The 27,948-nt window shown below is 41.3% G+C and overlaps 1 protein-coding gene across 3 annotated transcripts in view; it reads left to right on the forward strand.

Annotated features, from left to right (window-relative positions):
• The first annotated feature begins 333 nt into the window (after positions 1-333).
• The window catches only part of DTNA (dystrobrevin alpha), a 93,743-nt gene continuing 66,128 nt past the window's right edge, over positions 334-27,948 (forward strand). For 2 of the 3 annotated variants that reach the window (XM_035894935.1, XM_035894936.1), the window contains exons 1-2: positions 334-418; positions 5,480-5,560. In XM_035894935.1, coding sequence (XP_035750828.1) covers positions 334-418; positions 5,480-5,560 — 166 coding nt within the window. The remainder of the gene's footprint in view (positions 419-5,479; positions 5,561-27,948) is intronic. The other variant, XM_035894937.1, reaches the window with a different exon arrangement.

A 27,948-nucleotide genomic window follows, 5' to 3' on the forward strand; every position in this document is an offset into this window, starting at 1 on the left:
TACATAATTTAAACTGAAGATTCCTTATTTAAGAAAACCTAAAATGAATTTCAGAGCTTGTGTTATGTAAGTCAGTTAGTTACATCAAGCAGAAAAACTGAACATTGCCTTTGGGAGAGAGAGAGAGAGGGGGGAAAACAAATGCTTGAAAGCAGAGTCTAGGGAATGGAGGACAATTTGGGGACCAGCTTCTCCGCAAACCATGCCACAGGGAGGCTGGCAAAAGGCACTAGGTACACATGGAGCACCAGTCAACCTCAAAGGTTCTCTAGGATCAGTTATGGACGCTTATGTACGTATGTTCAGTCTGGGAATATCAGTCAATATTTTCACATGATTTTGTCTTCCAGAATGATTGAAGACTGTGGGAAAAGAGGAAATACCATGGCAGAAAGAAGGCAGCTGTTTGCAGAAATGCGTAAGTACTTCCTAGAAATGTTTTGATGTGATAGACCAAGCCAGTTACACTGCAGTGTCAGTAAAATTCATGCAAGCTTTCCACCTCGAGTAACTGATATCTCCATTTCACAACTGGTTTCATGTTGTGAGACCAAAACTACAGGAAAATGGGCTGATTTGACCAAAGAGCAGGAGAGCGGGATTTTCTAGATCAGATTTTGTGATTGTATTATTTTGATCAGTAGCTTCTTGAGACAAAAATGCTGCAATACACAGGTAGCAATAAAGAGGGATAAAGGTCTCCGAAAGACTACATCTTTTACTGAGGGTATCTGTAGCAGGTTCACCCCAGCCACCTGCTAAGCACCCACACAACTGCTTGCTTAATCCCCAGCCAGCTGTCAGCAGGATGGGAGAGAATATAGGGAGAGCAAAAGCAAGAAAACTCATGGCTTAAGATCAAAGACAACTGATTAAGTGATGGAAAGAGAGAAAAAAAATGGCAACAAAAAACAACAGCAAGTGATGCAGAGGTGGTCTCTGACTGCCTCCCAAAAGCAGATGAATTCCCAGCCAGTCTCCAAGCAATGTCCATATTGGAAGACAAAACTCCCCACCCCCTTCTTTCCCTCCCCCAATTTTATGGCTGAGCCCGACATTATATGGTATGGACTATCCTTTTGGCCAGGTGGGGTCATCTGTCCTGGCTGTGTCCCCTCCCAACCTCTAGCCCATCCCCAGCCGACTCTGGGAGGGGACAGAGTAGGAAAGAAAAAGGCCTGGATGCTGTGCAAGCACTGTTCAGCGATAGCTAAAACATCAGTGTGTTATCAACACTTTTTTTAGCCACAAATCTAAACCACAGCACCATGCAGGCTGCTATAAAGTAAGTTAACTCCATCCCAGCCAGACACAGTACAGGGACTCGTATACTACATACCCCACTTCAGCACATTTTTTACAGTTTCTGGTGAAGCTTTGTGTTCCCTGCAGAATAGTGTGTCAGGGATGTTCTATACTAACGATGTTCCTGCAGTTCTCTTGACAGTCATCTCTTATTTCTCTTACAAACAATCCACCATTTCTCAAGGAAATTCTATTACGTATGAAGTTTGAGACTGCCACCCTGTTACTAGATTTACCTAAGTTCTGTCTGTAATTACTAAGCGTCCCATTATTTGTCCCCTGCAACGTAGTAAAAAAAATGACAGAACATCTCCCCCGTCTTCTGGGGGAGACTAAGATGAGCATTCCTGGGATTTGAGCATCTGTGCACACTGAAAGGCCAGGTCTGTGCTAGTGAATTAAATGAGCCCTGGACTTGTTCTCCAGGGGTGACCGAATGCCCTACATCCACGCTCCTGAGCTCTCCAAATTAAGGACTTCTCATACATATGGCCTACTGAGAATGGTCTTGGCCTGTTCCACTGTGTCCACTAGCTCTGTTGTGCCCTGTAATTATTCCAATATCACACCAGGCTTGCTGTTGTAACCCAGATAGATGTTTCTTTTGTCCCTTGTGTACAACATCTTGGACTGGTAGAGGGAGGGGATATTCTTTGGCCAGAAGCAAAAAAAAAAGAAAAAATATATAGGATGATGCATTTGTCCATTATCAGAACATACTATACTTTTAATTAGAATTATAGAGAGGATTTGAGCTTGTATCAGCTAAATTCAATAGCACAACTTCCATTTACTTCAGTTAGTTTGAAATATTCCTAAAATGGAAGATAATTGCATAAGCCTTAGCTGTGAGGATTTATGGTTTGTTCCCACAGTTTTGAAGGCTGTTTTGCTGTTGGGTTGTTTTGGAGGAGCTAAGGAGGTGTTGGCAAAATTTACAATCAGTAGTTGGAGGCAGAGGAGGGACTATTTTCCCATACTGTCCACAAATAGTTATTGTCTACTATTTTTTCTTTCACATTTTAGTGTTTTGACATATTTACTTGAGTCTGGTTTATCTCACATACGCTTCCCTTTTCTATTTGCCTGCCTCCCTTCCTCCTCCTGCTACACATGCACACAGAGAATTGGGTTCCAACTAAGTAAAAAGAGGGGAAAATATTAAGTCTTTTTGAAAAACTAAATAGGTTTTAGGCAAAGAAATGTCCATATTGTAAAACACTGAATTTTGCATTTTGAGTGTCCCTTGGATTCCTGTGTGTGAAGGGTGTGCTTCACTGACACAGAAGCTCAACCTGGCATTGCATTCAGGTGGCCTCAGCTTCATGCAAGCCCACATGATCCATGTTTAACAAACCCCATGTGCTCCACACGCCCTACCTACTGTGGACCATGCGAAGCTCCTTAACATTATAACAAACATAAGCTTCTGGTAAAAAGTTAGACTCCACAACCTGCCGATGTGAGAAGAAGAAAATTCATAGGGGACTTTGCCAGTGGCTCTTGCAGGTTCTTGCAGTCATATCTACAAGTCTGTGGTTAAACCCCCACAGTAGTGGGTCATGTTCCAGGCTACACAAGACAGCAAAAAAAAAAAGCCAACTTTTCCTGCCTTTTTAAGTAGGAAATTTGTTCTTCACAAGGAATAGATGGAATTGACTCTCACTTTAGATTTGGGCCACTATGTGATTTTGCCTGTATTTAAAGAAGTTTAGTTTGACTTTTTTGTTTCCTTTCCCTCAGAACAGGCAGCTTTTTAGATCCAAATGACAAAACTTCTGTGCGTCTTCTCATTACATCTTCTGTAGAGTCCTGTGGTTAAAGCTTAAATTGTGTCTTATATCTCAAAATGCACCATTGGACGTCAAATCACTTAGCCACCCTTAGTCTTCCCTGACATGCTCAGGTATATCCAGACTGATGAAGAGAGTTCAAAATGTACATCACGGTTGTGCTGCCAGCACATATTACCCAGCAAGAAAACAGCAGCCAAAGCTCGCAATGTATCCCTTTATTATTTTTGCAAACTGCAAGCAGCATTACATGAGATGAGCGTATTCAAAAGAAACGGAGTTGAAACACTGCCAGTGGGCAAAAGGGAGGAGAAGCCACTGGCAATCCTGTAGGCAAGTTACAAATTCAGGGTCTCATTTGTTGTGCTCAGTCCCGCACATTTTTCCACTTGTTTTTCAGGATTCTCCATGTAAATGAAGTAATTATTTCTACAGAAGTTATTTGACAAATAGATCTCTGACTGCGGCAAAATGTGAATCGTGATAAAATTAAATTGTCTGTTCCAGGGATTTATCAGCAAAAACACCTACTCCCAAAATAATATCAAAATAATACCATCCCCTGTGTGTGTAAATAGTAAAGAAAAAAAAGCAACATTACTGCCTACAAACTTGTTTATTTAGGATTAATACTGCAACCTGGGAAGCTCAATGAGCCAGAGTCTCACTTCGCTTTGAATCTTTCATCTTGTTAAAAGGCTGAAATTTTATAAAGGAGCGCTGTAAGCTTTTATTAGTAGCTTTCTCTAAAGTTAAGAGGGAAGAAGTTAAATTCATTTTCCTCACTGGTCCTATTAAAAAAGGAAAGACTTAGTGTTGCAAGCATTATCCTCCCCTTTACCAGTAAAGAAGTCTTCCAAAAGCAGTCAATGGGATACTAATGGAGAAGAGAAAAACCTCTGCAGTTTAACAATAAAGCATATGATGAAAAAGAATAAAAAAACTTCCCAGACCTGATATTAAGTAGTTAGGGGTAGCTTCTCCCAGGAACAGATGGTGTTAAGGCAGCCAAATGGCAAAAGGGAGTAGCTGGGAGCCCTGGGAAGATGGTGTGGGAGGATCTGGTCAGGAGAAGAGCCGAGTCAGGGGAGAGGGGAGAGTATCATTCTCATCTTCATCTCGCAGGTCAGAGCACATTTGAAAAACCTGGGTCCAAAGGATGGCAGATTGTTTAAGAAAGTGTGGGTGAACAATGCCGACATGGCCATATGTACGACCATGCAGCTGATAACCTCAAGGAAAATCTTAAAGAAAGCATTTGGGGAGCATGTGTAAAAGCTGAATAGGGCCGTATTCCACTTCATTTCTCTTACAGCCTGATTCTACCTTGTTTGGATGTGTTTTCACGCGGTTCCTTAAGAAACTCTGGTTTTGGTAATTTTGTACCTTGCTCAACAGAATAGAACAGGTTCTACTCCTGTTACAGGGCCAACCACAGTGAAAAAGCAAATACAGCAAATACGCAAAAATCTCATTGAATGTGTTTCTGGGAAATGTGTGGTAAAATTAATAAGCAGTCTTGCATTTTGTAGGCCATATCGTAGCTATAAGGCAACACTTCTTTATGTAAGATACCAGCCAAGAAGGAGAAGGATTTAAATCACAATCTCCTCATCTACTTTTTGAGGTTTTTTGGGAAGCGCTGTGAGTGGTACACAGCAGCAGGAGGCCTAAAGACACCGTGCCAGGTTCTGCCCCCATCCCGGTCCCTCTCCGCTGCGCTTGCATGTGGCGTAGCCCACAGTCAGTTTATACCCGTCTCCTGGGCAGCTGCTTTGGAAATGTTGCCAGGCCTTTAAGTTGGAGCAGCCAGGGCCAAGCTATGTGTGAAGCAGAGAGCCGACCCTTCAAGCTCTCCGTTGCAGAGAGCGTACCTCCGCACAACGGAGAAGGGCCTCACAGCCTTTGCATTGGTCTATGCCCCCTTCTGCAGGCTGCTATCAGGCTTTTCATTACGGCATGGTACTGTTTCTAATTTTGTTTGCTGGCAATACCTTCTTCTGATCTGGCACGTCAGGCAACGATATTTGTTATGAGCTTTGTTGTAAAATATTAAAATTAGATGGAGGTTTTCCCTGCTGTTGGAGCCCAGCCAGCGTGTCTTTTAGCCTGCAGCTTGACCAGATTGTTCTTCAAAGTGACAGACACAGTGGGCTGACTATTCCTTGCCTTCCTTTATAAAAAAGTCTTTTAACACTGTAGCTCCTGCCATTCCCCTTCTTTCTCCTCACCCCTCTCTACTCTCCCTGCAAAGGAGAGAGCCTTGAAAATTATTGAACAGACTCAGCTCGTGTGTCCTCTTTGTTCTCCGGCTTCCCTGCTAGCAAAGATACGCACGGGTCATATTCCATACAAATGTCGCTGTTATTCTCTTCCACTAGGGGCTCAAGATCTGGATCGCATTCGTTTGTCCACCTACCGAACAGCATGCAAGCTTAGATTTGTTCAGAAGAAATGCAACTGTAAGTATGTCAGCGCTGCTTTTGTATGCCTTTGTTGCTAGCTTTCTGCTGCACTCCCCGGTCTATCCTTCAGATCGGTCACAAATTGGCACTGTTTGCTTCGGCATTGCAAAGGACGCTAATCAGAGTGCCTGAGCAGATTTTAAATATTAACCTGTTTATATAAGGAACTTACCTCAAACATGCCAGTGATCCAGTCACAGAAGGGTGGGTCATGATGCAAGGCCACAGCTTTATTAATGAGTACGTTAACTACATCCTCCAATTTTCTTGTAAAATAGCATTTGGGGGTTCCAGCAAGATCCTGCAAATTAAATGCTTTTATAGCAACTCCATGGAGAAGAAATGGTGGCTCCTGTCCTCGTCTATTGGGGGTGCAGCAGAGTAAATGCAATGTAAGTCAGCCCCCTTTGTTCCAGAAGGCCAGCTAGAGGCATCTCTTCTAAGAGGGTGAACCTGCTTGTAATCTCAGCATGTCTGCCCTCCTCCATCTAGGCTTCATTCTTGGTCATGTTTCCCACTTGATTGGTGACTTTTTAAACATTTCTTTTGAGATTCAGTCTTCCTTCATTTAGAGCTGCAGTTTCTGTTAGCACCGTCATGAGAAAAGCTGTGAACTTCAAAAGAGAAATACATATAAAATCTGTAATGGATTGCATCCTTTCTTCTCCATCCAAAATACTTAGAACAGTGGGATTTGGTTTATGTGTTTTACCGGACCTTTCCACACTAAGTTAAAAAAAGAAAAATCCCAACCAGGGGAACTCTTGCCGGCAGTAGCAGTAGGGAGAGGACTAATGCAGAGAAAACAAGTTTTTTAGTCTTCATACATAAACTAGAATGACAGCGTGGCTACGCTTGTGTTATGCATACTGGTAAGTATGTTAGGAAATGCTCGCTGCAGATAGCGATTAACCACCCAGGAGAGAGTTCCTGCTTTTGAGGCTACATGTATCTACGTTACAGAAATGTTTAGCTTACGCTGCCCAAACATACTGGAGAGGCCAAGTTGTGGTGGAAGAGGCTTTGGAGAGTATTTATTGGGTCATTAGCTACAGAGCTAGCCTTTCAATCACTTCTGCAGCACGTTTCTCATGTTTTTAGTACGTGAAGTATGAATTGAAGGATTAGTATCACATTATAAGCAGGCTGCCAGACACAAAACCCAGGAGGGGTTTAGTACCTGCCCAGCAGCTGGCTTCTCCCATTCAGAAGGAAATGCGTTGAAAGACACTATTATGTTGTGTTCAGTTGTTTATTTTATGTTTAAGAGGCTAAAATGTTCACTTCGTTTTTTTCATGGTGACTGAATACAGTAGTCTAAGGTGACAGAAGTATCCAATTAAGTTGACAGTGATAGCGAAGTCATAACACTAATTGCTTTGATAACTGTATACAAAGCAAATGAAAAAATTTAACGGTGCGACAGCCTCATTGTTGGGGGTGGCTGGCTGGCTAAAAATTGGTTTTTAATCTTAACTTTTTTCCTCTTATTTATCAGCTGTGATCTGCTTTTGTGGGACTATTGCTTCTCTTCATAGAGAACCAATACACATGCCCTTCAGTTTGCCTTCATGGACAGTGCTTGCCTTCTGGTTGCTGTTGATAACCGAGGAGAAGTGATTTGCTGATCCTGTGTCAAGAGTTATACTGTATCAACCTCTTCTGAAGAAAAAAAAAGGGTGGTACTTAAACAAAAATGTCATCCTTAGAATTAGGTTCTGTGCAGCTTAAGGAATAATGCTTGTTGCTCTGGAATGGGCTGAACTGTGTGTGTCTTTTCACGGTCAAGTCCAGTTTTCCTCTGGTTGTTTCTGGTAGACTGCTGCTCTCCCAGATGATGGCTTTCTCTTATCAGTGGGAAAAGAAGTCATTCATTCACCTGATGTGATTTCAAGCAATGGCTGTCCAAGGCAGAGCTTCTAAACACAGAGCCACTGAACCGAGCACCGCCCCAAAATGGTTAATGTCAGACCTCTGGCTCATGTCAGCTACTCTTTTTTTTTGATTATTATTTTTTTCCCCCCTACAGAAATTTTCATTATGCAGCACCCAATAGTAAGTTCAGGAGGAAAAAAAAAAGGGACATGGGACAAAAAACCTTTCTGCTGCATCTGAGCTGTTTCATTTAGGGGAGAATATAAAAAGCTCAAAGGCAGTTCTGCTCCACTCCCAGTGCATAGTACCTCCTACCACTCAACCCATGCCTGTCTTCTTTCAGCTAAGCTCTCCTGCCCTGCCCTGGCACACTGGCCCAGGCTTACTAGGAAAACCATTGCTTGGAAAGAATGTATTTAAGGGGTTCTTTTAAAGAGCTAATTTAATAAATTGCAGGGAGCTGCTCTTGGCTACAGGCCGAAGGTGTATGAGGATGAAAGCAGAGAGCTGCCTTGAGTGCCAGAAGTGCCTGTTGCAAGAAGAGCAGAGCAGAGGTTTCATTAACACCATCTTTTTTACCCGAAGGTGCCCATTAGCATGGACAGTCATGGGATATCATTTAACAGGCAGCTACGTTTATCAGAAACAACGCACTGTTTGTTTCTGCTGTCCTTAATGCAGACACAGACACAGGTTCATCTCCTGACCTCCCTTTGGGAATTCTTTTCTCAGTACAAAAGGGTGTTTTTGCTGAAACCTTCAGCAGCCGGCTGGGTTTTACTGGTGAAGTAGGCAGTGTGCAATGGGCAAAGGTGCCTTCATATTCTAAGAGCCCTTCTCTCTTGCAGCATTTCTCCTTAAGCTAGTTAAAACTATCTGGCCAAATATTATAGAGGAGGTGACCGTTTACCACCATTTACCAGAATACTACTACCTGTGTTGCACTTTGAGTACTAACACTGTCGGTCAAATGAATTGCTCCATGGAATTATTTAATTTTCAGAAGAGGAAGACTATTTTAAAGATATTTAGCAAACAGTCTTCAAAATTGCAAATATATGACTTTCTGATAATTCTATAAAACTTCAGGAAAACTACTATGCATGTGAAAAGTATTTCTTTTATAAAAATCTCTCGGAGCATTTAAACCAAGAGGCAGTTTAAATAAAACCAGCAAAGTGAGAAAAATCAATATCAGTCATGGCAATTATTTGTCAGACAGGATAGAACTGAATCCAGTCCAGCCTCATTCTTCAGAAAGGCAAGAAATTCTTCTTAAGAACTCAGAAAATGATAAGTAGATAAATTTGAAAAAGCTGTAATGTTATCCTTCAAACAAAAATTCCTCAAATTTAAGCATTCCCCTTTGCCTATGTTAATGCTACAAGTAAATAACAATAACATTTACAAATTATTGTTAGCACACCTATGAATCTGCTAAGTGCCCAAACATGGGATGCGGTATGTGACAAAAATCCCAAACGCAAGAGACCTACAAAGTTCTACATGCAGGAATCCTAAAAGCTGGGAAGCTTTGTTAACGCACCGTGAATATAAACTCATTTGATGCCTCTCTATTTCTGCTGACAATTTCTAAAACTGGTATTAATGAAATGGAAAAGAGAAACTCCGTAGGTAATGTAGGTACTTTTGAGGATGTGCTGGGTTTAGAAAGAGATGATTGCAGGCTGCTTGCTCATTACTTTGCAGAACTCCTGTAGCGACAGACCTGTTGCAATAGCAGTAGTCTTCTCTTAGTCATAAATGCTAACACAAGATGTAGAAACCTTTTCTGTAAAAGAAAAAAAAAAAAAAAAAAAAACAACAAACCAACAAAGAAATACTAAAGAAGTCATGAGATTTGGGCATGAATAATTCCAAACGAATGCCAAGAGTCTTGGACAGACAGACCCGAGAGAAAACACTGCTGGGTGGTTACGTCACCTTCAGATCTCGGAAGGTAAAGCAGGAGTGTGTGAGCTGACTGTGGCTGCTCTGCTGGATCATGGTGTTGGATATAGTCTCGGAAATAGCAGCGCCCTAGTCATTTGAGGTTAAATTTCATTATTTGGGATAATAAAAGCAGATAGGAAGCAGATGCAGAAACATGATCAAACATGCTACATGTTTATCCCAGGCTGCACTGTACAAAATATACAAAATGCACAAAATGCGGGTAGCTGACTTCTTCATCATCTAGATTTTCTAAATGTGCTTTAAAAGTGGCTCGGAATAGTACACACTGCAAGAATCAAGGAGGGAGATGGAAAAGCTACAGGTGAGCACTGTAAGGTCTGCAACAGGCGCAGAGCTTGGAAACCCCATGAACCAGCGTTGCTCTGATAAAGTCAAACATTAGGGTATTACCCTTTACTTCACCTCCAGGGCATCGGAGCGGGTTTTGGAGCACCCAGTATACATTCTCACCATACAGACTCCCGCTCAGCTCCCCTTACTGCCAGGAAAATGCCACCTTGACAAGGTTGATTTACAGCTGTTTATCCATAGCGTTCAGGCACAGACGTGTAATAAGCTTTCCTAAAACAAGGCGTGAAGGACCACTGACAGCAGTTGCACGTATCTCTCAGCATTCACCAGTATTCGGGAAACACCAAAAAGCATAATTTATAGTTATCCCCAGTGGTCGTTGTGCAGTTGGTTTATTCTAATATTTGGGTTTCAGTGAGTTTATTGAAACTCAATTGTTTATACAGAAAAACAAGATGAAATGTCATGTTCGCATGCAAATTCCCTCTAGGCTACGGTGGCAGCAGGAGTAGGACATAACAACGTACCGTAATCAAAACCATTATACAGTTAAACATCACTCACTAATACAGAACTGTACAGCTGGAAAACTACTGCTGTCCTTGATGAACTTTCCTGAATGTGTTGTGAGATTATTCTATGACTCTGACTGCAAAAAGCAGATTTTGCTGATTTCCCTAGATCAGAATAAATCATTGGCAGTTGAAAGCTTGAATCTAAAGCCATGCTGGTGATAGGAATATGGGGCTAATTAAGACAGACAGAAAGGGAGCTTGTTTCTCTGACAGTTTAATCCCAGCACCTTAGGGTTTCAGCGTCTTTGTTCCTCCCTTCAGTATTCTTCTGCATGAGTGATTTGGGTTTGTTTTTATTTTTCCATTATTTTGTCTTATCCAAGTTGTAGTACAGCTGTTTCCGCATAGGGAGCGCAGCTCCCATGACTGTGATGGAGACCTGGTGAGCATCCAAGGCAGTCTCCTCCACCTCCACCCCACTCTTCCTCCTACCTTCTCTGGGCTTAAGTAGCCACAGCTGAGGCACGTAGGCATGTCAGCTTAATTTCCATATATTGCTTTTGGGTGCCTCTCTGATCTGATCTGCCTTTTTACATTTGTTTTAAGTTAGAATAATTTCTCACCCTCCTGAAATATAATAATTTCCCACTGAAAATGAATGACAGTTATTGTAAACACACTATTTTTAGATGCTTTTCTTAAAGCTTTTTTCCGTCTGTGCTCTTATACCTCCCATAATGCTACAGCAAGCTGCTGAAACTGGTTTTGTCCTAGAAACGAACAATTTGGGTATCAAATGATGAGATCAGCCTATGTGAGCTACTGGCTCCCATCAGGATGGCAAGCATTTTTTAGAAATTATTTGATTAAATCTAAATAAAATTACTAAGGGTTTGAATTTGGGTTTGGTTTTGTTTTCTTTTCTATACAGTGCTGACACTTAAAATATCATTTTATCCCATTCAATGTGCCATTCACCATAAAATGAAAAGTCACAGTATCTGGTACTTGTAGTACAAAGGAAAGGATATGGAATTCTTGATTCCACACTGGAAATGATGCTGTGACCTTGGTGTTATCCAGTGGCCGAGGAAGTCAACAAGAAATCCAGGTTCAACTTTCTCTTCTGCATGACAAAATATGCGCTGATCTTGCATGTCCAAAAAAGTTCCCTATACACACAGCTAGAGGATTTTCAGCAGTGTTCCAGTCTGTCCTCTTGATGCTTAACCACCAAATCTCCTTCTTTATATGTTAATTGATTTAGGAACTGACAACTGCTTCTCTTTACTTAAATGAGACCTCTTGCCACTACAGTATAAAGCCATGCTTTCTTTGACTCAGCAAGTATTTATTTTCTCTAAAGTGAAGTGGAGTGCACAAGAAATGCTCAATGGTGGTATCTTCGTTGTGCAAGAATGCCATGAAGATCCCTGCTGTGGCAGGAGGCATTCATTCTCAATATCCTGCCTTTTACTTCTCAAGGACTATATACCTGTTTTGTGCTTGCCCCTCATCCTTTTTTCCTCAGGGTGACCATCAGAAACAGAGACACCAAATTATCATGATTACAGATTTGTTTAGATTAAATAACTTAATCCTTCACCACTGTAGGTTTCCATAGTTAGTGCTCTGTTCTCATTGTTGGTTTTTATCATGTTTTTCATTCCGTCTTGGAAGCAGTAAAGCACAAGATAGATTCAGGCTGGGTCACAGAGCAATCAAACTGAATGACAAGCAATGTTGCCTACTCGAGAGGTGCAAAAGGTCTGCTTGACTGCAATTTGAAACATTATTTCCTGGGAAAACAATCTGCCTCTTGAATTTGTGATCACAGCATTCTCATATTCTTCTAAACACTCAGTGATGGGTCTTCTAATGAGATTTGCTTAAAAATCCTATAATTTGGGAAAAAACCCCACAGTTTTAGTTCTTAGTTTCATTCTTCTCTGTTGACCATCTTGGATATTCTATGATATGGTGATGATGATAATAATGATTATTATCATATAAATGTAAAGGCTGAAAATATTAGTTGTGTTCTTTGTTTTCTATTTTAACAGAAGCTGAGACTTACAGTCATTCACGTGACTCCAAGAGATATAGCTTTAAAAAAAGAAAAAGAAAAAGCACTCTATTTTACAAGAGTCATGGTACCATTGTGTAAGTTACTAATTTGGGTATCCTGCAGTACTTGAATAATGGAAAGAAAGATGAGTTAATGATTTTAAAAACTTTTTTGTTCCTTTGTCTTTACCAGCGACTTGGAGACTAAATGCTCCTGGAACTGCTAGTACCGTTCCATATGGGTTTCCAGGCAACTATGGGGAAAGGATGCATATATTATACATTCTGCATTATGCATCAATTATTTAATCAAAAGTTCAAAAGGGCTTGATTTAGCATATTCCCTGCAGGCAAATCCTTCATAAGGATTTTAGTCTGTAAGTGTTCACTCACAGCACAATATCCTGAAAATGGGTTCGGATTTTTCCTTTTAACTGTAAAAGTTTATTAATATACTTGGCAGATCATAATAGCTGTTAGAGAGCTGACATATAACCTGTATATTTGCTGTGTTCATTGAGGGACTACTATTCAGCCTTTCCTTCAACGTTAGCACGAAGTGAGCTGTTATTACCTAAAGGGGTTGTGGTATCTCAGGTGTCCCTGAGTATTTGCTCTGAAAGGCTACCACTGCAAGCCTGTGTCGTACAAGATTGATACAAGAACTATCATTGGGCATTCAGAATTCATTTTAATGTCAAAAAGAGTGAACCAAACAAGGATATATATCTTAAGCTCTCACATTTTCATTTGCTTAGAGATTGATTTTTCAAACATGCCCATGATTCCAAGTGGCTCCTGTTAAAAACTGAGTCGCAGAAGTTCGCCAGCTAATATTATTTTGCCCTTTACAGAGGAAAATGGCTGAATTGGCTTCCTTTGAGCCACAAGTTGATGGGCACACAGACTAGGCCACGTCCCCAGTATACCTACACGCTGCCCTCTGCTACACAGGTGGCTCAGCCCTGCCTTGATGCAGACAGCTTTTGTAATTGGATCATAGCTGCAAATCTCTTCTTACTGACTTCCTGAACTCTGCTATAGCTGCCATTCACTGTGCTATTTCTAATGGCTGCTCTGATGCAGGTTGAAGGTTGGACAGGCTGTTCAGTTCCCCACTGATGTCTCTGAACATCTGCTACTGGTAACAGGCGTCCGTCACCTCTGTCTGGCAGGCTTTGGATTAGTTACCCAAAACCAGAGAGTTTGTGCATCTTATTTCACATTGGTCCTCCTAATGAACACTTCAAACAAAATAAAATAGATTATTATAAGCTTAGGACTATTCTAGGCAGTCTAAAAATTGCAAAATATGTGCACACCTACAGTTTCATGCAGACAAACTGATACCTTGGCGATTACAGGATCACCGTGTCTTCTGAGGGATGCTCCTTCTTTACGTGAGAGCTTTTTCTTCTTTCGCCCTCTTGTTTTTTCCCCTCAAACTGTAACTGTGTTTCTAAGTCTCCTCCTTCATAATTCCCCTGCCCCTTCTTCAGCTTCTTGTCATTATACGTGGCATTTGCTTTCTCTCTGTCTTTTCTGCAACCCTCATTCTCTTGGCTGCTCGCTCCTTTCCTTGTTACCCGCTTGGCTCCAAGCACCTTTCTTCAGGCAAACCCTCTCTTACACTTGAGCCTTTGTTCCATTTCCCTGGGCTGTTCTTCTCTGTCCCGTTGGATATTTTGCTGCGCCTGTCCTGATGTCACGCGAGCACCTCCATCATGTGCCAGAGTGCATTAAGCAGCGTGACTTAATGTCCATTGCATGTTGGTCATTCTCTTAGGGTTTTTTGCCATATGACAATCTATTTATGTGAAAAAGGGGGGGTAAAGTAACAAGTCTTTCTTGGAGCAGATATCAGTAAATTTGGTGATCATGGTCCTTTGTTCCTAGGGAGCTGCAGTCCACCATCTTGAACCAGCCCTGCCTGCATTCCGGACTCAAAGCAATGAGTATTGAGGAGTCAATCATGAGCTTGGTCCATATGTGCTTTCTGTAGAGAATAAAGGACCATTATGATGTCCTTGCAGAAAATTGTTTTCCTAAGAGAAGCTGCAGCATTTTGCCATATCTGCGTGCTGTAGCATTGCATTCAAAGTGTCCTTCTCCACTGTGTCTGCTGGGTTGGGATTTTTGCTGAGGATCTTTTGCTTTTTCCTGGTTTTGATGCTGTCACCCAGCTCTGGACAATGAGTAGGCAATGAGGCACTACGCAGCTTTCCTCCACCTTAACCACAACAGACTGCACCGTCTTCCTGCCTAGACAGCGATCTCTGCTGCAGCCTCCCACAGATGGTCCAAACTGTCTCCAGCTTTTCCTTGTTCCCTTTCAGTATCCATCTCCAGTAACTTTTACAAATAAAACTGCTGTGGAGGCAGCAAGGATGCTGGCTGTCCATGTTCTCAGCAGTTATAGGCTTCTTCATGGTTAAGACAGCAAATAGCCCACAGAAGGACAGAGTATGGGGCCTGACATAATTTTTAGAATAATTCTCTCCCCCTGTAATTCCCAAAGAGTGTTTTTTTCCATGTTCATTTGTTTTCGGCGTTGCATCACAAGTCAGTCTGTGTACCTCCAACAATATAGATCAACTTCATAACACCCAGAATATTCAAAGAGAAGCTTTAGCTTAACTGTTATCTCCTATTTTTACCCCCCAGCTGCACCTAGGATTATTTTCTGCAAGTCTTGGTGGAAGACTTCATACAGCGTCTATCTGGTATGCTAGGACAAATTGTGAGAACAGAAGATGTAGGCCATAAAAATAATTTCCTGCTTTTATAAAAGTGAAGAGACCGCACAGTATAATGTCCTCAGTGTGCGTTGTTATTAATACAGTTCTGGGACTCTACACAATGAACATTCAGCTTCCTGGCATTAATGTTTGTGATATACAATGGCTTTACAGAGGCAGTTTTCCTTGTGCTGAATGAAGGCATTTCTAGGCTGAATTCAAACTGGGTTATCTTTGTGGTACTGTTGTCAGCTGCGATAGATTTCTAGCGGGGTATTTGCGAGCTGTCTTTGGCCCTTTACTGTGCAAAGTGTGGGTAATTCCAGAAGTTCTGCATATGCTCAGCCTTCTCTTCAGTTCATGTGGATGGATAGATGGATGTCTCCTTTCCTGACAAAAAGTAAATTGAAAGTAACTCTGTTGAACTCACTGACATTACTATGGCACGAAGGAAGGAATGAATCAGTCTGTCGGTATATATTGTTTGAGGCAGTTGAACTCAATTTCTGATAAATGAAGCCAATACTAGTATCATACTGCATCTCTTGTAAAGGTGCTGATCTTCCCCAAGTTTAATTTTCCACATTTCATTCATCCCTATTTTGCCATGGAACTCTTATTTTGTCTTGGATTTGCAGGATGTCTTTAAGGACTGCATGTGTAAAATAAAGGATGACAGATAAGTGGCCGTGTACATTGGGACTCTTACTCCATCTAGGGGCCCTGACAACATCATTAAAGAGCCTCTGTCACACAGAGGAGGAAGGATGGAGGTGTGGGACTGCACCTAAATCCCATTTATCTGTCGTTTCATGTTCTGCAGTCTTGTTTCCTTTCTCATTGTTGCCCATTGTTGAGCTATGTTTGTGTCAATTGGAGCTTTTCTCCTTTTCTTGGCCTATTCCTCATACCTGTTTCCTTAAGAGATGTGAAGTTTTAGGGCGTGATATTGCAAACTGCTGCAGTGGGAGCCACTGCAGGTGCCTGCCTGGTGCTGGTGTTCTGGTTACTGAGCAAATCAGCCGGGGAACTGGAGCATGGTGCGGCTCTTGCAGAAGACATTGCTTTGAATATGAGTAATGGCAGGAGGGCAAATGTGGAAAGATGATGTGAACAAAAAGGCAGAGTTTAGTCAAATATTCTCTACATTTTGTCTGAATGAGATATTGTCTACTCAAATGAATTTGATACCAAAAAAATGGATCTTCTAGATGCCAGGATCCACCTCTCCCTGTCTCAAAACTGATTACAGGTCAGATCCCAAAAGATTTTGGGGCAAATAAATTCTCTTGTTTTCAGTGTAATATGTCTTTAAATACCTATGAAAGCTTGAACCTGTGGCAGTAATTAGCCCCTCCATTACCAATTTCAGCAAAAGGTTAAATAGGATTAGAGTCTGAACTGCCCTTATAACTTCAGGCACAAGATGTTTTTTCACCAAAGTCCTGCATGTCACATGAATGTCCTACTTCATAGCAATGCTCTCACTCTCAACAGCTGAGGCTGATATTGGGATTTTGCCCCAGAAAACCTCTGGGTTGACTCAAACTCTTCAGAAGAGAGAAGAATATGCCTTCACTCTTTAGTATGTCTCTTGCGTTCTGGGGTGAAAAACACAGTTCTGGTAGCAGGCAGTTTGCCCAAGCATTAAGTTCAGATAAAGTTTTTCTCTAATTATTTTTAATAGATGAAAATGTTAGGGGCCAAATTCAGTCCACATTACATAAGAAATTATTTAAATTCATAGAATAAGGATCAGCTTAAGAATATGCATATATGTAAAATATTACATATTTTATATTCAAGGAAATACACAATTCGTGTTTCATTAGTATTCTGTACCTTGTGTTGCTGTTTACAGTCTTGCCAACCCTAAATTATTAAAAAAAAAAGATATACAGAAGGCAAAATAACCATGGGTCAAACTCCGAAAAACAGGAGATGGGCCAAGGAGGGTTTTTTGTCTTCAAGCAGTTCTAAATGTATAATATGTGCTCATTCTTTTTCATTGACCTTTGTGATATGACTGAACCTTAAAGGTTGAGAATGTAATCTCAACTTGTTTTCTATAGCCACGAGGGAAGAAATTGTTATAAAGAACTGATAAATCGCGTACTCTCTTGTCATCACAAGCTATTTTTCAAAGAAAACAGCAGTTAATACAAGATTGGGGATAATGCCCTATATCCTTAGAGCTGGTAACACATACTGCTTCAAAATTAATGAAAAATATAAATAACCCAATTTGTTAACATTCGCATTTGCTTTACACTTGCTTTTTGCTGGTAACAGTGCCAAAGCAAGCCGTGGTCCTCTTGTGGCATGGGGAGGTTTTTAGGGGGGAGAGAGGGAGCTGGCAGCGGTTGTATCAAAGGAAAAAAAAAACTGAAGTTATTTAAAAGAGAAAGATGTAGTATTAGTGAGACTTGGCATTTAAAGAGGCATACTTCTGGAGGAGATTTTATCACTGTAATAAGGACATTCAACATGAAGACATTCTTCCCTTCCCACCTCACAGCTTTGTCAGTATTTGCCTATCACATGTGATCGCCCGTAAGGGACATCCACACCTCCAAATCTCCAAGCATATGGTCTTTATTCAACCAAATACCTAGGCAAGTCCATTTTCTGGAGAGAGCAGTGGGGATGCACAGCCTTTGATTTGTGTTAGCTCGCTTGACGTTGTGCCAGTAGAGAGTTAAAATGTTATAGCAAATGTGTGCTGCATTTACTAAAATATACCTAGTAGTGCCATCCTGTGGTCAGGACGGTGGCTACCAGAAGGCTTGTGCACCGTGTCCTGCCTGTTTTCTAAAAGCTGGCTTGGGTTGGCTTGTTACGCACAATCTGTGTTGTGCCAGGCTCTAAAATTATGGTTTTCTTCTCATATATTCAGTCATTCTGAACTTGTAGTTTAATCTCCTAAATAGGAGGGCTGGGACACAGCTTTTTCTTTTACCCAGAAACATTTTTTGAAAGTTTCCAGTTTCTGTCACCAGGTCTATAACACAGACAACTCTGAAAATCAACTCCAGATACAGTATCATCTGGCCCTTGGAGATAATTTTTGCCACCTTTTGGGAGTGCAGAAGCTTTTTCCTAATACCTGGTTTGCTGTAATATAGTACAGAATTGTTACATTTCATTAAAAATTTGAATTGCTGTAATTTTACTAATTAAAATATGCACTCACATGTAAGGCAAATCAATGTCATTTTAAGAGAAACGAGAAAGCCGTCATGTATATAAACACGTAAATCATATGTGTTTACTGACCAAGATTTGTTATCCCATGTTCCCATGAATTCTTTGGCTAATTTAAAGCTGACGCTTGCAAAAGGCGTTTGAAGGAACTATTTAGTCAGATTGAGGCATGATCGCAATGCCTCAGATAAAGCCTTTCTCATTAGAGTAGGATTATAGTGGGATAGCAAGAATAATAGAGATGCATAATCTAGGGATACTGTTGTTTGTTTGTTTGGGGGGGGGTATTTATAAAGTTTCTGGCTACGGAGTACAAGTAGCAACAGGTCTGCTATTTACACACTGGTCTTCAATTCATAAGTATGCTTAAGTCTTAAAGCAGGAAAATTATGTATGATCAATGGGTTTAAGCTATGCAACTTATTAGCAACAGTGCAGAGTTTTAATTGAGTGGTCTTTCGTGGTTGCCATCAAAATATTAAGAAGCTGAGAGTTAGATTTTTATTTATTATTTTATTTTATAGCTGTATCATACTTCAGTCAGCATTTTGAATAAATGATTTCAAAAGTGTGTTTAAAAAAAGGAAACGCCTTCCCGGCATCTGGATGACAAGTAGATGACAAGAGTTTCCCAGCCCCACGCTGCAGGGTGCATCGCCCACCGTTCCCTTTGGCAGAATCCACTGTCATTAGTGCTGCTCCTGGGGGAGACCAATGGCCTCTTCTGGCACCCACAGAGAGCCCTCCAGGCTTCAGTTAAATGTAGGTGAGACAAAACAGGCAGGAACTGACAGCAGGGGGAGAAGGAACTTTTGTTGTAAATTGAATGAATGTAAAAGAGAAGAATTTTACTGGAGATCTTTACATACTCTTACACTTTGGTGGGTTTGTCAGGTACCATATTAAAAGTAAAAAGATCACATTTCAGTGTATTGTTATCCTAATGGTTATTCCTCATTAGGAGCACTTGGCTGAGTTGACAGACACTTCCAACAGGCCACGTTTGTGTAATGTGCTGTAGTGATCAGGATCTCAGAAGGTTTTAGAATAACTCGTTTTTCCTTCTGGGCAGAACAGTAGGTGAGGATACAGGGATGCAAGCCCGGGTATGTGGACAGGAGAACCTTGAAAACTTTTCCCCAAAAAATTCAGTGCCTCAGTTCCACACAGCATGTCCTGCAGGTTTGCAGACACCCCGCAGCCAGGTTTGGCAGCCGCTCAGAAGTGTCTCCTGTGCATGCAGCGCGCAGCTGGCCGGCACGTGCACAGAGAGCCCAGCTCCTGGTGGGTAGGACATCCCTTGTGCAGGCTTTTGCACAAAGTCCAGCGTGTCCTGTGTGGTGTGTACCACAGGGACGGGTGATCTGCATGAATCCATTGAGTCTGAACGTTGCTGGCTTACTCCACATGCACAGTAGTTCAGAAGAAAGATGTTTCCATTGGGTGGTCTGAATGTTTAGTTCCTTACCCAGGCACTCCCCCTCCCTCTGGGTGCCCATCACTGGGGTGGGCAGGTAGAAGTGGGTAGCCTTACTCCAGCTTCATGCCTTACTCCGCCACGCACGGGCGCACTCTCACAGCGCAGGCAAAGAGGTAATGAGGGAAAGGAATGTATGCAGCTGGCAGGGGACTAAATAAAACCATGACCTCCTTCTGAGATCCTTTGGCATTTGAAGGAAATCTGGAGGGAGTGTTTGAGTATGGAGAGTGCCTCACACGAAACCTCTTGAGGATATGGAAGACTCCTTCCCAAGCATTCAAGGGGCCTCAGAGCGAGCTCTGTGTTTTTTTGTTTGTTGCATGTGTCAGAAAAGGGACTTGGAGCACAGCTTACTTGAGCAATGTTCACTGAATCCTTCTCCTTGGAAATAGGAGTGACAGTGGCTTTCTCGCAGCCCTCAGGAACCTTCCCCAGTTGCCACAATCTTTCAAAGACAATTGTGTGACCTCTCATTGATGTCAACTAGCTCCCTCAGCACTTGTGGGTGCATTCCTCGATCAGGTCGTATGGACTTGATTATGCCAGTCTGTTTAAACACCCTCTAACTGGATCCTCCTCCACAAAGGTTGTCTTCCTTGCTCCAGACCATCCCACTTGTTGTAGGGGCCTTTGGCCTTAAGATGAAGCTTACCCATAAGTCTTGCCAAATTCAGTTCCAGGTGGGCAGTCTTTGACATGACTTTGATTTTTGTGAAGAAAGAAGTAAATGCTGTCTGTGGTTACTCTTGGTTATCGATATATCATCCCCCTACAACTTTCATACTATTGTATGGGTCTAATAAACACATCTCTAAAAATGAAAGCATTTGGGGATCAGAATAACATGGCAGTTAATATTCTCGATATTTTGTTAATTTCTTCTTTATGCTTGCAGTATTTACTCACCAATCACTGCATCTACAAAACCTAGAAGTCAAGTGAAATAGCAAGAAGATGCAATGAAATACATTTTGACGTTAAGACATTCAAACATGTGCTAACAAGTCCACCACTCTTGCTTCTGGAAAACAGAGGTGACCATCCCAAGAGCTGTTGATGGCCTGAAGAGCATTCGGAAGTGGCCAAAGGCCCACCAAGCTTATTGGCTCAGCTGCCTAGCGGGTGCCCAGCTATGCCAGAAATCACTGGGCTGTATGAACTGTGTCTGGCAGCAGAGGTAGGCAAGGGAGGTAGATGAGGAGCCCGAGAGACATGGAAGCAGGAATAGGAACGTACAGGACATTTCCAGGTACAGTCTGAGTGGGACTTCAGATATTTGGGCAATGAGTGGCCTGGGTGTGCCAGGCTGCGTAGGGTGACAGCTATCACCAGATGTACCCAGCCAAAGAGCTGAGTACCTCATTTTAGCCCTGAGCAGAAGCAACACCCTGGTACATTTTCTTTTTCATGTGATTTGGCATCAGAGAGCGTAAAAGGCTGCAAGTCATCACAGCTGGCACGTCGATCTGCGTAGTGGTGGGATGCGCAGATAAAGCTTTTGGTGTTCACGCTACAGCTGACTGATTTGGAGGTCAGCTTGGCCACAAACAGGTGTAGTTTAGAGGGAAAACGTGCCTCGCTCAGCCCTCCGATACCTTCCTGGCAGCAGGAGGGAGGGAGCCAAACAGAAAGAGTGAGTGGCTTCCCACGGCTTCATAGTGACAACGATGAGAAATGGCTCCAATACCTGATTTGTGATGGGTTCGTAGATTCTAATCAAAAAAAGAAGAATCGTCTAACATATTTTATAGTATTCTGCAGCGTTGTTAGACAAGCATAAATCTTTCCCTTTTAATGGAATCCACCTGAAATACCTGACATACATTCATGTGCCATTGATTTCAAATGACAGTACTAGTATCTTTAAACTGAAGGATGTCTGTAAGAGCTTTGGTGGGCTAAAATCGTAATGAAATGTGCACTAAAATTTTGGAAATAATTTAAATTCATACTTCTTCAAAAGTTTTTCCTGTATTCACCAACAAAGGGAATTCTATCAAGGAGGAATTCTGTCCTAACTATCAATCGGGCATGTTTAACCTAGATTTAGATAGACCTACTGTATGTTAAGTAAATTTGCATTGATTATTAAAGCCTGAATTTAGTCACTTTCCTTGTTTGATTAAATGTAATCTCCTCTTCCATGTTCATTTGGTAATAAATGGAAAGATAACATTATAGAGTTCATGGTTCAGGTGGAATACAAAAAATGCAGTAGAACAGATGAGGATTTTTGCATAAGTAGATCTGTTTAATGTAAGAAAGCTTAAGCACACAGACAGTTTTTTAATAGTTTTTCTTTTACTATTTAGAAGATAAACTTCCACTACAGTTTTCTTTTTTTATGCTTGCTTAGGGCAACATCATTTCTTGACAACTGATGTTTGAAGTAATCTGCCTCCTTTGAGATTAGTGATATACCCAAGATTATCTATATCTCACAGCCTTTCCATAATTCTAAATAAACTGCATGATAGAAAGAAGACTTCCTTTTTCACTCCATAAAAAAATTTTAATTTCTTTGCTTTGAGTTGAAAAATAATGAGTGTAGTCCATCTCTTCTCTAAATTTTGGCTATTAAGATACCTTTATCTAGCAAACAGGAAGTTACTAGTTGCAAGTAAATTAAAGTCACTAGTTACAATAAATTAAAAATATATGGGTTTGCTGCTAATGAAGAGACTAAAAAATGCTTGAAGAAAAGAGGGAGGATCAAAATCAATAAAATTGATGTATGCATTTATAGTTAAAAACATAATTTTGTCCTAAATTCTGCTTTCTCCAAATGTATCCAGAGTACACCTTTTCCACAAATTAACCCATTGACAGAGTTGTAGGTGATGGAATTCTGCACCATAACTACTAATTACTCTTTGTCATCATCAAAGTCCTAAAAGGCAATAGGAGAAGATGTTCTGAACACAGGTAGGGGCAGAAGGGCAGGATGTAAGGGTGTCTGAAAACTTTTTAGTTTGATGAAAACATAAAACTCCTTTCAAACTGAGCCAGCCATCTTTCATTCGCCCTTACATCCCTGCAGAGAGACCCATCAGTGCAGTTACAATGCGCTGGCAACAGGCGCTCTCCAAATGTTATTGTAACAGGTGAAGGAGTCCACTGAAGGAAATAACATTTGCTATTTGGAGTACATTTTCATGCATTAATCTTAATTCTCTGCAGTTCGGCTGGGGTCTCCTCAAAGTATGCATTTGTTGGTAACGATTGCTGTGGGGTGAATGGCAGCCATCTGTAATGCTGCTCATCCGCGTCGCCCCACTTCGGTCCCGATACTGAACTTCATCTACATTCAACTAATTGCTCTCTCTTACGGAACGTGCTCAAATATGAAACCCTCTATGACAGTGTTTAAATATTACTTAATCTCATAAAAGTTAAATTAGCAGACAGTGTTTGCCATAGAAGATCTAATAATGCACCTGTTTAGCTTAGCTGTGGCTTTAGAAATCCCTTAACAGAAAATCAGAAGGGAAGCGCAGAGTTTAGCAACTGCTTGTGGAAATCGCCTACACTTTTTCAGGCATCAGGCAAACGAGGGAGATCTTCTACACCAGGAAAGCTGTGCTTTTTACAGACTGCGAGGCCTTTCGGAAGGGTCCGTGAAGATTGGCTGGGCTGCGTGATTTTGGATTGCCTTACACCACATAGATAAAAGCAGCTTTTACTCCTACTGCCTAGCGATCATCTGCTGGCACCCAAGCAACCACTGGCAGATTTCTATAGCTTTAAAGGTCCATTTCAGAAAGGTCATCTTTCTCATGTTGAGGGAGGGTCAGGGCAACAAAATCAGCAACAGCAACAAGAAGTTAAAAACAAACTTGTAGAGTATGACTCTCTTGGGGGAATTTAAGGCAGATTATAGGAGAGAGAACACTCTCCTGCATCTGTAAGCTGTTTGCTAAACTGCAAACTCTTCTTGTTAGCATCGCAGTAGTATGTAGAAATCAGATTCAGGGCTTTTTTTCACTACATGTTGTGCAAACCAAGTAAGGGGGAATGCTTTCTTCAGCGAGATTAAAACAATCTCGGGGGTGCATAAATAACTAAGTGGGCATAGCAGGTATTATAGAAAATGGGTAGTAGAGAGGATGAAGATGAAAATGAGAGGAATGTAAGCTTATGCAAAGTTTGCAAGGTTGACATTCTGTTATTACATTGGAAAGGCTACAGATATCATATTAGCAGTAGGCATAATTTTCTTTAGTACAGATTAATAGAGTGGAGCTTGCAGAGGCCTGTGTTTTTCTCTGCCTTTTTCCAGTGTTGATAGGTTGACTTGGCATCTGGATATAATATGTAAGAGTCTGCTTGCTATGTGAGTAAACTTAAAAAAAATAGGATTCCGAGTGATCAGCAGGGCACCACAGGCAGATGTAATCTGTGCAAGGTCAAGCGAGGCTGTGACTATGACAGGATCTGGTAGCTGTTCATACAGATTAAAGTATTTATTATTCATATTTTATATAAAGCCTGAATTATTTGAAGCCATGTACTAGTCAGAACAGAAAAGACATCTTTTCTTAATGTTTAAAGAGCAAGGTGTGGGATTCATCTCGGTTAACTTCACCAGTTTTGGAGTTACGTGGCGCATGTAAACTTGTCGCTTTAGGCTTTGTCTATAGTTGATGAAGAAATACGGCCACCTTCAAAGCACTGTTCATCCCACCCGTCTCCAGACAGCTGCTTGAAGGTGCCTTTTTCTTTCACCGATGTTAGAGGGAACCTTGATCATGAGCTGACAGTAGACACCTGATTTTTGACGTTTAAATTTAGGTGGGTGAATTCTTGTCCATAACAACTGACTTGAATAAAGGCCAGAGACTTCAGTCCTCTGTACAGCAGTCTAACAAACTCTCCCTGTGATTTTGAGCTAGACATTTCAGCAAATATTTTCAAAATTAGCAGATCTTGTTAAATGTCTGGCTCTTGCCTATCTTCCATTTCCTCCTCCAGGAAGTATTACTTTCCAGCCTCTGTAGAGTGATTTGAAATTCATGAATAAAATGCAAACTAAAATAGTGCAGGACAATTGTTGTTTATTCAGCTTCAAGTGGAACCAAAGTGTTTCTGAAAAAAAAAAAAAATCCCGAGTAAAATTATTTATAGTACAAATGCACAGCAGTTTCTTGAGACTAATATTTTTTGGGTGGGACGGGGACTGTTGCAGCTGTGTTATTTCCAGTAAGTCATTTTCTAAGTCTTGTGCCCTACCTTTCTGGCATACCAATGAATATCAGGATAGCTTATGAGGCTTTCAGGTTAGAGCGAACACTAAAACCAATATTTTTCTCTCAGATGTGTTAGTGTATTGATATTATTAGTCCCACGTCTGCTAGCCTCTGGATATTTCCCTTCCCAGGACCGTCATCAAAACTAACTCTGGTTCTGACTATGTTATGAAAAACATAGTACCAGTGGGGAAAAAAAAAAAAAAAATTTGACAGCCACGTAGTATCTACCAGATCATGTGAAGAATAAAGACACCAAGTCCCATTTCAGCCTCATTCTTTGTGCCGGCTGTTTTCCTCCGTGCTCTCGTACTCAAGAGTTTTCCACTACTAGGCTATAGCAATTAAAGTTAAATTGCTGTGTGAAATTCTCACTGTTAGGGAGTCCGGATGTCTGGTTCATCCTCCCTGGATGTCCTTTTATCAATGCAAGGGAAACCATCGCAGTTCCCCACTGCAGCAATAAGCTAGGTACATGCATGGTCAAAACAACGGGCGTATTGCGGTGTTTGTTCCTCTGCGCTGATGGGGTGCAGGGCTGCTTAAGAGATACCCACAAGCAGCTCTGATGATGTGTTGTTACCCTTTATATTCCCCTTTTCCACCCCCATGCTTTTTCCTCTGCTGCACTCATACACTCACAAATAAACAGCCTGTCCCTGTTTATTTTTTACCCACTAGCTTCAATGTTGCTGATTTTATATCCTTACTTAGTGTTTATCATATGTTTGCCTTAGTAATTTCTGCCTTGGTCATCAGTGCTGTTCAGCTAGTACCCCTGTTTGTGCTCTTTTCTGGATTGCTATCTTGTTAGTGTAGCCTCAAGTCAAGGTTAGCCATCTGCGTATGCAGTACTCCCTTTCTGCTTTTCGTTATGCCTGGTAATTTCTCACGTTGTTATCTTGCTAGTGTAGCCACAGCTCAGGTTTGACAATTTGCACATGTACCCTTGCATCCAGAAGCCAGCCTGGTGAAACTGCTGGTGGAAGCGCCTTCTCCTTCTCCTTCGTCTACTTGGGTCTGAATTAAAAGAGAGAGCCCTCATGTGGCCAGCGACAGCTAGACCTTGGGGGAAACATCACACTTAACCGTCTGCTTTCTGCCTGCCCTTCCCTTCTTAATAAGGTTGCAAAATACATGCACGTGGCCCAGCCTGTCCAACCAACCTGTCCTATTCGAACCAACATCGTCTGACATACTGCTCTGTATTTCTTCCTTGGCTGCCTTACAATGGTGACCCACAGTGGGAGATGCTCATTAACCCTTCTGTCCTGACCAGATGATGGCCTGCTTTCTGGTGGCTTCTTCCACCCTCTTGCTTGGTCTGGCCTCTGAGCCACATGGAGAAGCTGCCCAGAAAGGGTCAGTTATTATGTGCTGGCTCTCTTCCTGGAGATCACTCATCTCCCATTTACCCAGATTACTTCTGTAGCAACCTGACAGTGAAAACTGGTTGAATGGGAATAGAAACACCTGCATTAAAAGGATCTGAGACCTATGCCAGTTGTTTTTTTTTATGGGGAAGGTGCTCTTCCCCCAGCTAGAAGGCAGAAAGGAAGAGTTCAGAGAGGTTGTATGCTCCACCCACCTGGCTTAATTCAGAATGACACTCTGGAGACAACCTGCCAGCATACAAGGTCACCTATAGAAGTTTCCTTTTACTACAAAGGCCAAATAAATATTTAGGTGTCATGATGGAACTGCATCTTTCAGTTTTTCCCAATTATTTGCTAGGGAACAGCAACAAGAAGTGGAAAAGTGCCTTGTCTAGCGCCTGAAGTAGTTCGTTGCTGCTGTGGCCGCTCACCTGCATGGTGTATCTTCCTCCTTGGGCTTAGACATGCGGTAGCAGGGCATTAGAGATTATGTTTTTCCTGAGGTAGAAGAAAAGAAACACAATCATAAGGGAAAATCCTAGACTAAATAAAATGACAGTATATCTGGTTTCATTTATCTGTCTAGTATCAGCTTACATTTCCCTGCCATCAGACCATCACGTCACATTGCAGTCTGACACAGCATCTGCAAACCAAGCAAGTAAAAATGTAATGGTGAGGGTTAGAACTAAATTTCTCTATCCACAAAAAAAAGCATCTCCTTCCATATACAGATGGTTCCTGATATGTCATATCGCCATGCTAAGTAATAAGAACTGTACAGTAGTTTCTCTGGTTAAAAAAAAAAAAATAAAAATTGCACCCTGAACCTCATGACTTGTTTCTTATTGACAATTTAGTAGGACAGTAGGTAATACTTAAGTTAAAAAAAGGGATGATTCTTTGAGTTCAGGTTTGAACTAAATCCAAAATTTTGAATGAGTGTAGGGTTGTTTTATTTTCGGCATGGTCCACCGCTTCTGGAAATGCCAATCTGCGGGAAGCCGATCATACTGCCACAATTGCCACAGTAACAGTGTGATGCAAACAAGATTTCTGTTCGGGTACAATATGAACGGTGAGCAGAGACTGTCCCTTAAGCTGTCCTTGTAGGAAAAAACAGCCCTCATGAAATTAGGCTTGGAACAGGACTTTATCAAAGAGAGACACTGAACAAAGCTTTTGGCAAATATATTTAGAAGACACTAAATATGACTTTGGGATCACTTCATTACGTGTTCTTTGTTTAAATGTAGCTTGTCTGCCCTGACTCAATGGCAATTCTGTTTCTGTAAAATATTTTGCTTTCTCTACAAATTGCTGAAAAGAATTTTCAAAATGTCGGTACGTGTTAGGCACTTAGTATTCGTAGGATCTTCTGAAAAAGCCCATCTGCTATGCAAATTAATATCTAAGAGTAATTTCTGAATGGGTATTCATAGAGGCATGGTTCAGAAAAACAATTAGCATATGTTTACCGTCCAGTGATTTCCATAAAATACAGATCTTTACTTGAATACTTTATACAATGAGGAATGATTTCCTGAGCTGAAGTTGTATGCATTACAACTAATAATATCAATATATTGTTTGCTTATTAATGGATTTGAATTTTA

This window comes from Egretta garzetta, unplaced genomic scaffold, assembly GCF_000687185.1.
Source record: "Egretta garzetta isolate BGI_Z169 unplaced genomic scaffold, ASM68718v1 scaffold35, whole genome shotgun sequence".
Classification (NCBI taxonomy): domain Eukaryota; kingdom Metazoa; phylum Chordata; class Aves; order Pelecaniformes; family Ardeidae; genus Egretta; species Egretta garzetta.